Below are 14,755 nucleotides of genomic sequence, written 5' to 3'. Positions count from 1 at the left end.
TTGTCTAACAAAGTAGCCATTTATAAAATGTGATACTATGGGTACAGATTTAAGACTAAAATGATAGCTCCTCACCAGGGGCAGTGGCGCATGCCTAGGATCCTAGGGACTCAGGAGGCTAAGGTAGGAGGACTACAAGTTCGAGGCCAGCCTCAGCAACTTAGCAAGACCCTGAGCAACTTAGGAAAACCCTGTTTCAAAGTAAAATATAAAAAGGGCTGGGGACATGACTGAATGGTTAAGTGTTCCTGGGTTCAATCCCCAGAGACAAAAAAAAAAAAAAAAAAAAAAAAGATAGCTCCTCAATCAGTTTATTCTGTATCGCCCAACCTGCCCACGGGGAAAGGTCAGAGAGAAGTGGGCCTACCTCCATATCCTTTGTAGATTTAAAGTCTGACACTATCACCTGTTATCACATTAAACCATATATGCTGTATATAGCAAATACATACAAAGGCATTTGACATGCTTTGCCTTCATTTTACTATAAAACTTCAAGAATCAGAAAGAAGTGAATTAACATCACTGTGAGTCATGGGCTCAGTCCTACTTCAGACACCAGTCACCAAGCCACTCTGGCAGACTGTTAGTGGTGACTCCTCATCCCTCCCTGCACATGATTCTGCAAAGCCTCCTGCACAGAGCAGTATATTTCCCCACTACCTGACTTTGGGTTCAGTCACATCATTTATTTTGGCCAACAGAACAAAGCAGAGTGACAGCATGTCAGTTCCAGGACTCAGGTTCTGCTGGAGTGTTAAGTTTTGCCTTCACTGTGGGAAGAAATGCCCCAGACGAGCTTCGTAAGAGTTCTAGTCCAATCAAGCCCAGTAAATCCCACTTCCAGCTCTGAGTTTCATAACTGCCAGGACCATGCTGCTGAGACACTGTCTGTTATGAGCCACTGTCTGGTACAGCCACCTAAACTATGGCAGGAGTTTTTTAAAAATATAATACATTATGCAGTTTACCCCAATCTATTATTTATCTTGTAACAAAAATTGCAACATAATTCTATGTAAATGAAACAGACATTTCATATTAGAACCCAAAGCCAGAAACAGTCCCATTCACATATAAGATTAAGGGAATCCAAATAAAGAAATACATTCCCAACATAATATATTACCATCTTAAACTTGCGTCTCTTCCTTACCTCTTAGTTTATTGACTTCAATCTTAAGTGTCTTCAGTTTCTGCTTATAATCTTGCTTTTCTTTCACAATACAATTCTCCACCATCTTAGCATCACGTAAAGCATGTTCTAACAATTTAAATTTACCCGAACAATCTGCAATGTGATTGACTGCCTCAATAATATCTTTGTCCTAAAAACCAAGTTGAAAACTGTTAAGCTAGATTTTAAAATTCCAACTAATCAGTAAGAAAAAAATTACACTTATTCAGACCTCCTGGTGCAGCAGGTTTCTTTCTAAGCACTTTTCAGTCACCTCACTGATCTTCGCCTTGACTTTATGAGGTAGGTGCTATTATTGCTGAGTGATGGAGGAATCAACAAGCTCATAAAGGTCTTGTTACTAGGCCATGGCTGCACAACGAGTTATGGAGCTGCCATCTGAAACTGACTGGCCTCAGAAGCCATGTGCTGTCACTATGCCTTACTGTCTCTTGGAAAGTTTAGAACCAGACAATATGATGACCTAAGATATCGGCCCAGCAAGAGAAAGGGTGGCAGCCTTTGGACTGGGAAATTATTTTCTGCATTACAAATAAGTCCCATAAGTCCAACATTTTCTCCCTTCTTTCAGTTTATTAAGATGACAAAACTCCAGCTGGGCGTGGTTGTGCATGCCTATAATCCCAGCAGCTCCAGAGGCTGAGACTGGAAGATTCCAAGTTCAAAGCCAGCCTCAGCAATTTAGCAAGGTCCTAAACAACTCAGCAAGACCCTGTCAAAATAAAATACAAAGAAGGGCTGGAGAAGTGGTTCAGTGGTTGAGTGCCCCTGGGTTCAATCTCTGGTACAAAAAAAAAAAAAAAGACAAGACTCCAAGACCTCACTGTGAACACAGTCAAATTAGAAAATATCACTGTTGAGGTTCTTTGAATCACAAAACAGGTATGTACTGAAAATCAAGTTAAACAATACCTAAAAGTCTAAAAATAATAAGAGTCCTCATCCTTCCCCACTCTCCTGGAATTACTATTAACAGGTCTACCCCATCAGCATTTCTGCTACAGCATCATATGTGTATTCTGGGAAAAAACTCATTCTGCATATCTCACAGTAGGAGGATTTATGGGGAAATAAAAAGGGTTGGCGAAGACCATTCAAAAACCAATGGAAGGGCTGGTGAGATAGCTCGGTTGGCAGAGTGCTTGCCTTGCATGCACAAGGCCCTGGGTTCAATCCCCAGCACACACACACACACACACACACACACACACACACACACACACACAAAAAAAAAAAAAAAAAAAAAAAAAACAGTGGAAAGACTTGCATGTAGCTCAGTGGTACAGTGCTTGCCAAAATGTCCAAGGCCCTGGGTTCAATTCCCAGGCCTGAAAAACAAAACAAAACATTCAAACCAACACAAACTGTTGACTATGTGACCAGACCAACAGCAAGCACATACACGTATGAAGTCCTACCACAGACAAGAGCACAACTGTCAATGCCACACAACCGCCACTCAATCTCTTTCAGCCTGAAACCTAGGGCTCCTACCTTCTCCCCTGATAAGCATGTCCTGGAGGGCATTTGCTTCTAATACTACTATTTTTCATCAAAATAAAAACTCTAATTCTTCATGTGTGGCTTTTTCACAAATTCACCATTTTAATGTGGGGGATAACTTTGCAGCATCTTCACTAATACTCACTGCTTTGCCAGTTTGCTGAGAGAGACAGCATACTGGTTGGTTGGTTTTTGTTTTATTTTGGTACTAGAGATTGAACCCAGAGGTGCTTTACCACTGAGCTGCATTCCCTACCTTTTTTATTTTTTTATTTTGACATAGAGTCTTGCTAAGTTGTTTAGGGCCTCACTAAAATGCTGAGACTGGCCTTAAAATTGCAAATTTTCCTGCCTCAGCCTCCCAAGTCTCTGGGATTTCAGGTGTGCACAACCACGCCCAGTGACCATGCTGTTATTGATGCCACTAAGCTAATTTGTACATTTTGATATTTTCTCTTTAACTTTAAAAAAGTCTGCCCATGATCACATCAAAACAATGTACTGGGGAAAATTACAAATGAATTAACATGAGGGTCCCATCACCCCCTAGTTACCAACTGTCAAAGACATGTGTTACAGCAGAAGAGACTAGAGATCACTATACACACATTATGACTATATCAAGTCCCTGACTGATAACAGCTTTCCTCTCCATTTGAAAAAAAGGTTAGCAAGCAATTTGCCAATAACTTCACGATACCTAACAATGAGTACCTGGGAGGAAAACAAGTCAATTCAGGCATGCCAGGTCATGGAATGGAGACAAAAGTCCAGAAGTGGAGTCCTGCCTGCTCTCTCAATGCTTTGGGACATCATTTAAAATTTGTTTCTCTCATTTCTAAAATAAGAATTTAAAACAAAAGCAACTTTGGCAGCTCTGCATTGATGAGTGGCTAAGGGACTTAGGTGAGATAAGGTATGTGAACATGCTTTGTAAACTACAAAGTGCTCTGGCAAATGGAGATATAATTATTTTTAATTACCTTAAGCTTTATCATTGTAGTGAGAGCCTGTTCTCTAGCTTGTAATTGTCCTACCTGAGCAGAAAGTTCCACTAATGTGTTGCTGAGATTTTCGTTTCTAGCCTACAAGGGAATAACACAGAAAATACTCTTTGAGTCCTTTTAAAATTTTCATTTGTCACTAATCACAATCTATGCTCACTTTCCTAATTTGTTTTTTAACTTTTTTAAGGAAAGAAAATGGGCTGAGTTAGCAATCATGAAAAAGGAATACAGACATCTGTTTCTGCATTAACTGTAGCATCCTCTTAATATTTGCATTTTCCCTGCTGAATTATACTGGTGATATTTGCCAATATGTCTATTTCCTAATTTTTTCATGTATGATTTTGGATCATGGAGAAAGAATAAAATGAATGAGAACTGGACATGTAAGAGATTTCCTTGAATGAAATAAAGTAGCTTTAATGAATTTTATGCATTTTGGGGGGGTATGGATATACACCATTTTACTTTGTCAAAATCTTGTAGAATATAGAACATGAAGAGTGAACACTTATGTGAACTCTGAGTTTGGGTGATAATGATGTGTCCACCTGGACACATCAATTTTAACAAGCATACCACTGCAATGCAGGACACCTGCAGAGGGAAAGTTGTGTGTACGTGGAGACAGGGCACATGTGGGAACTCTCTGTATTTCCTGCTCTATTTTACTATGAGCCTAAAGCTATTCTAAAAAAATAAAGTTTACTAAAGATGTCTTACATCTTTCATCCAATATATTAACAGATTCTAGAATCACGTTTTACTTATTTTATAGCTAGAAATGATCTAGAACAATATTGAAAAAACTCTACATGCATATGAATTAAGACTCATTATATTACCAAGAACAATAATGATATCACTATCAAACAAGCATATGAAAACATAAAAAATAGCTGTCTTCAGGCACAGTGGCACATGCCTGTCATCCCAGAAGCTTGGGAGGCTGGGACAGGAGGATCACAGGTTCAAAACCAGTTCAGCAACTTAGCAAGGCCCTAAGTAACTTAGTGAAACTTTTGTCTCAAAATAAAAGGGGCTGGGAATGTGGCTCAGTGGTTAAGCACCCCTGGGTTCAATCCTCAGTACAACAACAATGAAAAGCTGCCTTTTTCTCTGCCTCATAGTAAATGAGCTCAAAAAAAGATATGCTGACTCACCAATTAGAACACACACACACACACACACACACACACACACACACACACACAGTCTTACACATATTATTCCTAATATACTATTAACATGGTATAGATATATTTATCATAACAGGTAAGACTCGGAATTTAGAAAGTAGAATTGTACATGTGTATATGTGTTATTGGGGATTGATCCCAGGTCACTATACCACTAAGCCGCATCCCCACCCCTTTTTATTTTTTAAGACAGGGTCTCACTAAGTTACCCAGGCAGGCTGACCTGGAACTTGCAATCCTCCTGCTTCAGTCTCCCAAATAGCCAGGACTACAGATGTGCACCAATGCATCTGGCTAGAAAGCAGAATTTGAGTCTACCAAAACTTGATGAAACTCATTTCAGACTTTGAGAAAGGTTTTCCAAAATAGCCCACTGTGGCTAAAATGGTAGGTGCTATTAACCAAATGGCAAAACAGTTCAACAGGGCTATAACAAAGCCTGACCTCCATGATAGGATAGTATTGTGCTATAGTAGGAAGAATACAAAACTAGGATGGATGGATGGATGGATGGAGATTGTCTGCATACACACAACAGTATATAGACATATATGTATGCACACACTTTCCTACACACATGCATATGAATTTTTAATGGAAACATTTACATCTAATTTTTCAATAACCAGAACACAGAATCTGGACTAACAAAGCTTATCAAAAAATAAAGCCAACCTCAAGATCTTCAGAGAGGAGGGAAGAATGTGTTGCCTTTTGAGCCATCTCCTGAAGCTGCAGTTGAGTCTTCTGAAGGACTATTTGGCATTCAGTTTGATTGGACTCAAGGACTTTTACCTTCTTTGTGAGTGACTTGATTATTTCAGTTCTTTTCTGTAGTTCGCCTTGGGGAAATTTCATCAATAACTTGTGATTAGATCTGATGCTTAAAAAGCAGTATTTTCAAAGGCAGTAGTTAAAGAGTAAAAGGGGTACTAAGAGATTTTTTAGAGGCTAATTCTTTTAAAACATTTTCAAGACCAGCCTGGGCAATCTAATGAGATCCTGTCTCAAAATAGAAAAAAAATTTTAAAGGGCTAGGGGTGAAGTTGAATGGTAGGATGCTTGCCCAGCATATGTGAGACCTACGTTCAGTCTCCAGAACTCCAGAACTAAAAAACACCCCCAAAACCACAATGAACATAAAAACTACCCACATGTCGCTGAGCAATACAAAATATTGTACTGTACTTTAAAAAATGGGCAGGCTGCAGTGGCACAAGCCTGTAATCCTAACTACCTGGAAGTAGGAGGTGCAAGTTCAAGGACAGTCTGGGCAACTCATTGAGATCCTTTAAAATAAAAAGAGCTGGGGATATAACTCAATGGTAGAATCCCCCTGGAATCTATCCCTAGTTCTGAAAAAGAAAAAGAGAGAGAGAGCCAGGCATGGTGGCACACACCTGTAACCCCAGTGGCTCCTTCTCCGGAAGTCCAGCACAACAGTCCCGGCTTCAACCACCCAAGAAATTTCATCTTGCCAGATGCCGTGGCTCACACCTATAATCCCAGCTGCTCTTTCTTTTGGGGGTAACCCAGAGGCACCCTAAATATCACGTCCTGAACAAAATAGCTCCAATTTTCACTTTTCCAACAACCATCATGATCTTAGAATAACCATTTACTTGCTTTTTGTGTGTGTGGTACTGGGGACTGAAATACTGAGCCACATCCCCAGTCCTTTTTGAGACAAGAGTCTACATTGCCCAACTGATCTCAAATTTGGCAATCCTCCTCCTCAGCCTCGTAATTCCCTAGGATTACAGATATGCACCACTCTGCTTGGCTCCATTTCCTTGCATCCCTTAAAAATCTCATTGCATTTGGTCTGGGGACATAGTTCAGTGATAAAGCACTTGTCTAGCATGCATAAGGCCATGGATTGCATCCCCAATACTGCCAAAAAAAAAGATACATATACATATATTGTATATAAATTTGAACTGTATTAATACTATTATAGTTTAATTTGAACCATATATAAATGGAATTGAACAGTATAAATTCTATTTGCTTCTTTCACTTAAGATTATGATCCTGAGGGGCTGGAGTTGTGGCTCAGTGGTACAGCACTTGCCTGGCATGTGTGAGGCCCTGGGTTTGATTCTCAGCACTGCATATAAGTAAATAAATAAAGATCCATTGACAACTGAAATGTATTTTTTAAAAGATTATGAACCTGAGATTCATTCATATTGTTGTATACAGTTCATGCTTGTCACTAAGATTATTGCATAATATTCCATTAAATTATTACACCAAAGTTTATTCATCCATTCTACTAATGTTGGTCATCTGGGTTACTTCCACTTCGCAACTATTTTAAACAATGTTGTTCTGAATTTTCTTTGACGTGCATCTTGGTGCATATTTTCAAGAATTTCTCTAGAGTCTTGTTACCCAAAACGTGGTCCTTGAACCAGCAGAACTGACACCACTTGGGAATTTGTTAGAAATAGACTCTTGGGCCCCAGAGATACACCCCAGCCCAAAGTCTACTACATATTAGGTCTGTTGTCAACTCATGTGTTCGTTAAAGTGTGAATATATACCTAAAAGTGGAATTGCTGGATCACTGGTGGAACATATTCCAATTGCTGGAACATTTCTTATAGGAAAGCTTATTTATCTCTAATTTTACTAGACACTGTGAAATGAGTTCCCAAAGTCATTGTGCTAAGTCCCACCAGCAGTGTACGAGCCTTCCCTAGGCTGCAATCTTCCTAGGCACTAACCAGGACCCTCCTTTGCTGCTGAGTTCAGAAAAAATAGAGGTGTATTTCAGATGGGACGGCCGTGGACTTGGTTCCATATCTTACTGACACCTGACAATTTTCGCCAGTCTGGTGAATGTAAAATAGCATTTCATTATGGTTTGAATTTGCATTTGCATTTCCCTAATTACTAATGAGAATGAGAACCTTTAAATAACCTTTTTCCATGAAGTACCTATTCAAGTCTTCCTCATTCTATAACATATACTGATGGCTATAGTCTTTGATATATAGGTTATTTTTGTTTTTTATCAAGTTTATATGAGATATATTATACTATATTTAATGACCAATCTTTTCTCTTTTTCTTTTTTGAGCAATTTTATCTACTTATTAAGTACTGGGGATTGAACTCAGGAGCATCCTACTTCTAAGTTATATTCAGATCTTTTTAAAAAAAATTTTTTTTGAGATAGGATCATACTAAGTTACCCAGACTAGCCTAGAACCCATGATTCTCCTGCCTCAAGTCTTCCAAGTAGTGGGAAATGCTACTGTGCCCAGATGAACAATCATTTTAAACACCATATGGGGGCTGGGGATATAGCTCAGTTGGTAGAGTGCTTGCCTTGCAAGCACAAGGCCCTGGGTTCAATCCCCAGCACCGCAAAAAAAAAACACCATGTGGGTGAGTATGTATGTTTGTAAGTGTGGGTGTGGTCAGAGTAAAATCAGATTGTCATCAAAGAAATGGAAAAATGATACATATGTAGATAGTCATGTTTACAGAGAGCTCTTTGTGGTACTGGGGATTTAACCAAGGGGTACTCGCTGAATCACATGCTACCTTTTTTATTTTTAATTTTGAGACAGGGTCTTGCTAAGTTACTGAGGCTGGCCTGGAACTTGCCATCCTCCTGCCTCAGCTTCCTGAGTCACTGGGATTCCAGGTATGCGACACACTTGCTATGAGCTATTTTTGAGAACATTACAGTTTAAAAAGATGACCATTTTACATCCTTAGGATCAAGTTCAATACCAAAAGTTTAAAATCTTTGAGTAAGTACACAAGAAATGGCTTGTCATATGACATCTTTATTCATACTCTTGTTCAAAATTTTAGATATACACCCTTGACTCCCCCTCCGTGTTAATTGGAGTTACCCAGCACCTTTCCCATAGTTAAGTACTACTTTATTTGTGTTTGTCTACTGAATGTGGAGGTTTATAAAGCCTTCCTGTCCTCAATGAGACTAAACTTCAGGACAGCAGGGACTGTGTTATTTCTATCTTCCCCACAAGTCCTTTCATTGTGTGGCACACAGAACTGTGTGTTCAGAGGCTGCTGAATGCATTTCTGACCTTCTAATTTGCTGCAACGTTCCTCCAAAGTCAACACTTTCTGCCGATCCTCTTCCCATGAAAGAAGCTGTCTTTGATGCACAGCGACCATATCATTGAGCTCTTTATCTCGATCTTTTAATTCTCCAATGAGCACCTGTAGCTCCTTCCGTTGTTTCTCAATAGTGGAATTCTCAACTTCTGACCCGATGTTCTAAACATAGAAAGTAGTTTAACATCACAATAAAACTGCTCACGTAGCGTGTGTGAGGCACTGGGTTTGATTCTCAGAACCATATATAAATAAATCAATGAAAATAAAGGTTCATCAACAACTAAAAAAAATACCAAAAAATAATTTTTAAAAAACCTCAATTACATCAGCCAAAGTGTATTGCCAAAATAATTACATTATTTTGCTGCCAATTCTAAACAAAATTATTTTATTCATTTTTAATAACAATATATCAAATTATTATTTATTATTATTATTATTATTTTGGTACCAGGGCACTGGTACCAACTCAAGGGCACTTAACCACTGAGACACATATCTCCAGCCCTTTTTCATTTCATTTAGAGACAGGGTCTCACTAAGTTGCTTAGGGCCCTAGTTGCTGAGACTGGCTTTGAATTTGCAATCCTGCCTCAGCCTCCCGAGATGCTGGTATTACACATGTGCACCAGTGCGCCCAGTTCCAAATTACATATGTTTAAAACAAGCTCAAATCCACAAAGCACTCTGTGCCTCTATTATTTTCTGTCATACCACACACAATTCTGAAAATATGAGTCTATTTCTAAAATCTCCACTGGCACCATAAATAAACCCATTTCTGGGTTTTTTTTTCCCCCATCCTTTTCTGTCAATCTTCTCCTTATTCCAATCAACAATGTTATCCCCCACCTTGTCCTAGCATTTTATTTTTTGGGAGGTACTGAGGATCAAACCCAGGGCCTGGTGCACACTAAGCACATGTTCTACCACTGAGTTATAACGCCACACCTGCCCCATCAATTTTGGAATAACCAAGTAAACATGAAAAAATTACTATTTAAATATAAATAATTCTTCTTAAGGAATGGGAATTTTCATCTATAAAAACAATTAAATCCTAAATATTTATTATAACTACATTTCATTTTCATACACACTCAATTTGCCAAAGATAATTCAATATTGCTATTGGTAAAAACTCAACATACTCCATTAAAAACAAATTTTGTAAAGAAAAATGTCACATATACACAAAAGACAATATGCAATAAACTCCCATAGACCCAGTGCCTAGGTTCCATTTTTATCAAGACTTTGGTTACAATTTTTTGTTTCAATTTTTTTTTGTTATTAAAAATAATAATAATGATAATTTCCCCTTACATACTTCTCTATGTATCTCTGAAACTGAAATTGTGTGTGGGGGGATACTGGGGAGTCATATCCCCAGTCCTTTCTATTTTTTTATTTTGAGCCAGGGTCTCACTGAGTTACCCAGGCTGGCCTCCACCCTGTGATCCTCCTGCCTCATCCTCCTGAGTAGCTGGGATTACAGATGTGCACCACTGCGCCCTGCTACAATGAACATTTCTTATATAACCATGATGCCATTTTCATACCTCACAATAAATATTACGTACAATAATTCCTTTTAAGCTACACCATGTTAAAGTCCAGTGCAGTGAATCCAGACTTAGCCACTGAGTGGTTATATGACCTTGGGCAAATTACTTAACTTCTTTTAGTCTTGGTTTCCTCATCTGCAAAATGATAATTATAGTACTTTAAACATGTTAAAATTGTGTGGATTAAGCAACATTAGCTTTGTAAAGCACTTGGCACAGTGCCTGGCAAATAGTAACCCGTGAATGAACATTAGCTATCATTACAAATGTAATCACATTTCAAATTATGGTACTGTTCCCATCTATAGCACATGCCTATACTCCCAGCAACTCAGAAGGCTGAGGCAGGAGGCTAGCAAGTTAGAGGCCTGCAAGGGCAATTTTGAGATCCTGTCTCAAAATATAAAAATAAAAGGGCTGGGGGTGTAATTTAGTGGTAAAGCACCCCTAGTTCAGTTTCCAATAAGAGCACCCCCAACACACACTAGAGTTCTAGTTTAAAGAGTAGTTTAAACATTCACTAGAGAGCTGGATGTGGTAGTTAAGTGCCTGCTGTAATCTCAGTAATCTGTGATTTGGGAGACAGATATGGGGCACTAAGAAAGATCTCAAATTTACCGCCAGCGACAATAAAAAAGGGCTGGGGATACAGCTCAATGGTAAAGCATTCCTGGATTCAATCCCCAGCAGCAAAAAAAAAAAAAAAAAAAAAAAAAAGTTCACCAGAGACTCATGTACATCATTGGGTTTTTTTTTTTTTTTTTTGGGGGGGGCGGTACTGGGGATCGAACTCAGGGCCTTGTGCTTGCAAGGCAAGCACTCTATCAGCTGAGCTATCTCCCCAGCCCCACATCATTGGTTTTTGAAAAATAAGATATACAAACAAGTAATAATGGTGAATGAATTAGTTACTTGCTAGTAACTAAACACGGAAAATGGAACTTGGTATCAAGGGATTCCAAGTCACAAGGCTTAAATTCGCCCTTGGTTTGCCACTTATTCATTCAAGAATTTACTGTATGCCAGGTACGGGGTTACAACTGTAGGAAAGGGGCGTATATTCCAGCGCAGGAAAATCGCCAATAATTAGCTAAGTTTACAAAAAGCGTTCGCTTTGTATACTGATACATGCAAATCCTTGGCCGAGTTCATTTTCAAGATTCTTGGTTAAAACGGAGCCAGGATACAGTTAATTTGGGATATCAAGCGAGGTAACTCAGAAACACAGGTCTACAAATGCCAATTGTCATGGTTAAAAAATAAATCCCTCCACCTGGCGCAGAGGCGCATGCCTGTAATCCCGGCTACTCCGAAGGCTGAGGCAGGAGGCTCGTAAGTTCGAGGCCAGCCTCGGCAATTTAGCAAGGCCGTGTTTCGAAAGGAAATGAAAAGAGCTGGGGATGGTGCTCAGTGGTGGAGGGGTTGTCTGGCAAGTGCGAAGCCCTGGGTTTGAGCCCCCGGTGCTGGCGACGTCGCTGGGTCTGGGCGGAGTACAAATCAGGCTCAGGAAACGGACGCGGCGCCGGCTTCAGCAGCAGCCTGGACTGCGGCCCGCGGTCTCCTCGCTCCCAGACGCGCCCAGCAGACGGCCCGGGCGGCGCCGCTCACCTGGCGCCCGGCGAAGAAGGTCGCCGAAGGGATCATGTGTGTCGCTTCCGCCCGCGGAGAGAGTCGGTGCGGGTGCGTCACCTGGGAAACGCCATAGGTGCGCCTGGCCGGAGCGGCGGGGGTGGCCCGGCCCCGCGCCCCGCCGGCCCCCGGAACCCGCCCAAACCGCCCGCCGCTCGAGCGCGCCTACGGCGAGAGGGAGGGGACGCGACGCGCGCAGCACGAGAACCGGAAGTCCAGTCCGCACGGCTCAGGGCGCGCGGCGGGAGGTGCCGCATCGCCCGCTTTGGTCTGATGGTGGGCATTGCTCCCATTTCCGTCTGTCCCCACCGAACCGTGAGCCCAGCCTTGCTTCCTCCCGTGTACGGGCCTCGAGCGGACAAGCGAGAGGAGGCAGACGCCGGTGCTGGCCGCGCTCGCCGAGTAAGCCGAGAGGACACGGACCAAGACTGGAATTTTTTCTTCCTACCATGTTCTAGGGCTAATGTCATCTTTTTCACACGTTCCAGTCACTTCTTCATCGCCCTTATACTCTTCATAAATTGTTTATAGGAACTGGAATATGAAAAGATGCGCATCACATCTAACCCTGGTGGCCCCGGCCCCTATGTCGAGCTCAGATAGCAAGACAAGAGTACGAAATAACAAAAGTGTTATCTTTTGGTTGAATGTGAATTAGCAAAACATGACTGTGGTCATAAGAGACAATCCAGAAATGGAAAAACAGAATGAAGGTTTCTTGATGTGAAGCTTCCCCGATTTGGGGTGATGATGCTGCCTCCTTCGTTTGGAACCAACAAAGTGGTTATCTTAGAATTTGGAATCAAGAAAGCATTCTGACCAGTTGTTAGAAATAGCCCTAACATCTAGTTAGGAGGGCAGTGCAGGCCTGTAAGCCGGGCTACTTGGGAGGCTGAGGCAGGATTCAAGTTAGGAGGCCAGTTTGGGCGATTAGCAAGAACCCATCTCAAAAAAAAAAAAAAAAAAAAGCTGGCAATGTAGCTCAGTGCTAGAGCACTTGCACGGAATGGTTAAGGCTCTGGGTCCAGTCCCCAGTACTGCAAAAAACAACCTATTTGTAGGTGACTGTGGAATAAGTCTTGGTGAAGGTGAAAAACAAGTGGGCCAAACCATTTTTTTTTTTAACTGAGTAGCATTTTAGTTCACATGCTTTTTTTGGTTCCAGGGATTGAACCCAGGGGTGCTCAACCACTGAGCCACATCCTTAGCCCTTTTTTGTATTTTATTTAGAGAGAGGGTCTCACTGAGTTAGGCTGGCTTTGAATTTGCTATCTAGCCGCTGGGATTAGAAGAGTGTGCTACTGTGCGTGGAAGTTCATATGCTTTTAAACTACACCATTTTAAATGAAGATTGGGTATTCTTTGAAAGCCCTAAAGTATCTCTGTTTACCAGACAACCACATGCCTAACATTCTGCAGAAGCATGTGTACAGAGAATAGTAAGAAATGGGGTTCATGTGATCAGGGTTGATCAGTAGTAACTGAAGTGATAAAATGAATATGACAACTAAGTGCAAATAAAGTCTCAATGCTTTAAGTTAACCCCCTCAGGTTTTCTTTAAAACAAACCAAAATAAAGTCTAAAAAGATAGTGCTTTTAAAAATGACATAAAAGCGAAAGCTGCAAGAATTACAAAGTACACCTGTAATCACAATAAATCAGGAGGCTGAGGCAGGAGGATTGAAAGTTCAAGGTCAGCCTGGGAAATGCAGTAAGACCATCTCCAAATAAAAATTACCAGGGCTGGGATGTGGCTCAACACACCTGGGTTCAGTCTCTAGTATCACACATACAAAAAGAAGCACCTGATTTAACACCCACACAGTCTGATCTAAAGTCTAAATGAACTCATTCCAGTCTCTTGCCTGATTTCCCAAGAGATGGAATTTACTAATGATTTAAGTAGGAATGAAGTTTTGTTTTTCAGCACTAGGATCAAACCTAGGACTTCACATGTGCTCACCAAGAATTATCTTTAAAATAGTAATTAATGAACTTTTAAAGTGGGGAAGCTACTACAGATGGTATCTTAATCAACAGATTTACATGTATGAGGCCTTCATGTAATCCATAAAATCCAGCATCCACATTTTTTTAGAAATGAATACGTTTGTATTTACATACAATACATATATAAATGTATTTGCATTTGAAGTTGCCTATTTCACCATGGCAAATCTCTTAAAACATGAGAAAGCTGCTTAAAAGTTTTTATTCTTTTTTGCCAAAAAATACTAGTCTGTGAGAATGAATAAAAGTCGATCTTAGACTGGGCATGATGGCATACACCCGTAATCCTAGCAGCTCTGGAGGCTGAGACGGGAGGATCAAGAGTTCAAAGCCAGCCTCAGCAACAGTGAGTCACTAAGCAATTCAGTGAGACCTTGTCTCTGAATAAAATACAAAATAGGGCTGGGGATGAAGCTTAGTGGTCCAGTGCCCCAGAGTTCAATCCCCAGTACAAAAAAAAAAAAAGTCAATCTTAGAACTATGGACATTTCACTCAGATTACAATAGGTTGCAATTTAAATTTCAAGTCAAAG

At 40.5% G+C, this 14,755-nt stretch overlaps 1 protein-coding gene across 6 annotated transcripts in view; it reads right to left on the bottom strand.

The window, feature by feature from the left end:
- Ccdc62 (coiled-coil domain containing 62) overlaps positions 1–12,375 on the bottom strand; it is a 38,764-nt gene extending 26,389 nt beyond the window's left edge. For 5 of the 6 annotated variants that reach the window (XM_047562754.1, XM_047562755.1, XM_047562759.1 and 2 more), the window contains exons 1-5: positions 12,191–12,375; positions 8,981–9,173; positions 5,583–5,749; positions 3,685–3,786; positions 1,157–1,328 (exon numbers count right to left, since the gene is read on the bottom strand). In XM_047562754.1, coding sequence (XP_047418710.1) covers positions 1,157–1,328; positions 3,685–3,786; positions 5,583–5,749; positions 8,981–9,173; positions 12,191–12,226 — 670 coding nt within the window. In that variant the 5' untranslated portion in view covers positions 12,227–12,375. The remainder of the gene's footprint in view (positions 1–1,156; positions 1,329–3,684; positions 3,787–5,582; positions 5,750–8,980; positions 9,174–12,190) is intronic. The other variant, XM_047562757.1, reaches the window with a different exon arrangement.
- Between the last annotated feature and the right edge of the window lie 2,380 nt (positions 12,376–14,755).

The sequence above is a fragment of the Sciurus carolinensis genome, chromosome 8 (genome assembly GCF_902686445.1).
Source record: "Sciurus carolinensis chromosome 8, mSciCar1.2, whole genome shotgun sequence".
In the NCBI taxonomy this organism is placed as follows: domain Eukaryota; kingdom Metazoa; phylum Chordata; class Mammalia; order Rodentia; family Sciuridae; genus Sciurus; species Sciurus carolinensis.
The sequence above is the reverse complement of the archived record's forward strand: the minus strand, read 5'-3'. Positions and strand labels throughout refer to the sequence as shown.